The 920-nt window shown below is 33.7% G+C and overlaps 1 protein-coding gene across 1 annotated transcript in view; it reads left to right on the forward strand.

Moving 5' to 3' along the window:
- apoea (apolipoprotein Ea) overlaps positions 1-639 on the forward strand; it is a 2,055-nt gene extending 1,416 nt beyond the window's left edge. The window contains exon 4 of the mRNA XM_016492763.1: positions 84-639. Within this exon, the coding sequence (XP_016348249.1) occupies positions 84-411 (328 nt within the window). The 3' untranslated portion in view covers positions 412-639. The remainder of the gene's footprint in view (positions 1-83) is intronic.
- Positions 640-920: the final 281 nt, after the last annotated feature.

The following is a 920-nucleotide window of genomic DNA, read 5'->3' on the forward strand; positions in this document are numbered from 1 at the left end:
TATATATGTTACAAGTAAAATTCTAATCTATGAAAATCTCAATTTTTAACTATTTCTATGATTGTTTCTTCTCTGGTCTAAAGGAAAATGTCAACATACTTTGAGGAGGTTCGCTCTCGTGCTACTCTGGGTATGGAGGATGTGAAGGAACGTCTCGAGCCTTACTTCACCTCAGTGCATCAGCGTGCTGAAGAGAAGCTGACAACTCTAGCAGAACTGCTGAGAAGCCAGGGAGAAGGAATAAAAGAGAAACTGGAATCACAAATGCAGGACCTCAAAGAGAAAGTTGAGAAGAGCACAGAAAATATGCGTAACACAATTCAGGAAAAGGCAGAGGAGATAAAAAATTGGTTTGAGCCCTATGTGTCTCAGGTCCAGAAGCAACTGGAGACAGTTATGGAGGGCTTGTAATACCAGTGTATAAGAATGAGGTCTCATAGGAAAATTAATAGATTAACTTTTTCACTAAACGTTGCTTACAGAAATAAAGGTAATGGAAGTGTCAAAGTAATGAGTGAAATATACCATTAGTACTACATGGATGTAACAACAGATGTTAGCTATGTAATATAAAGCTCAATAAAACCAGCATGTACCAATGAACTGTCTGTGTATAACATGTATATGGGTCAATGACATCACTTATTTTTGTCTGAATCTCTTATTAAAAAATACATAAGAAATTACACGATAAACAAGTTTTAATTTCTGGATTAAAGTCATTTTCATATTTTTGTGGCTCTTAAGGTTAAAAATGTATAGGTCTTGTAAATATCTAATGTCTGGATATGAAAAGAAAAAGGGAAAAAAATTAAAAGGTTTGGACTTTTTGGGGGAAAAATAGGCCTATATTAACATGAGTAGTCAGCACTTTTATTATTAATCTTAAAAATAAACTGCTTTTTGTTTTTTAAATGTAT

Source organism: Sinocyclocheilus anshuiensis, unplaced genomic scaffold (genome assembly GCF_001515605.1).
Source record: "Sinocyclocheilus anshuiensis isolate Anshui unplaced genomic scaffold, SAMN03320099.WGS_v1.1 scaffold566, whole genome shotgun sequence".
NCBI lineage: Eukaryota > Metazoa > Chordata > Actinopteri > Cypriniformes > Cyprinidae > Sinocyclocheilus > Sinocyclocheilus anshuiensis.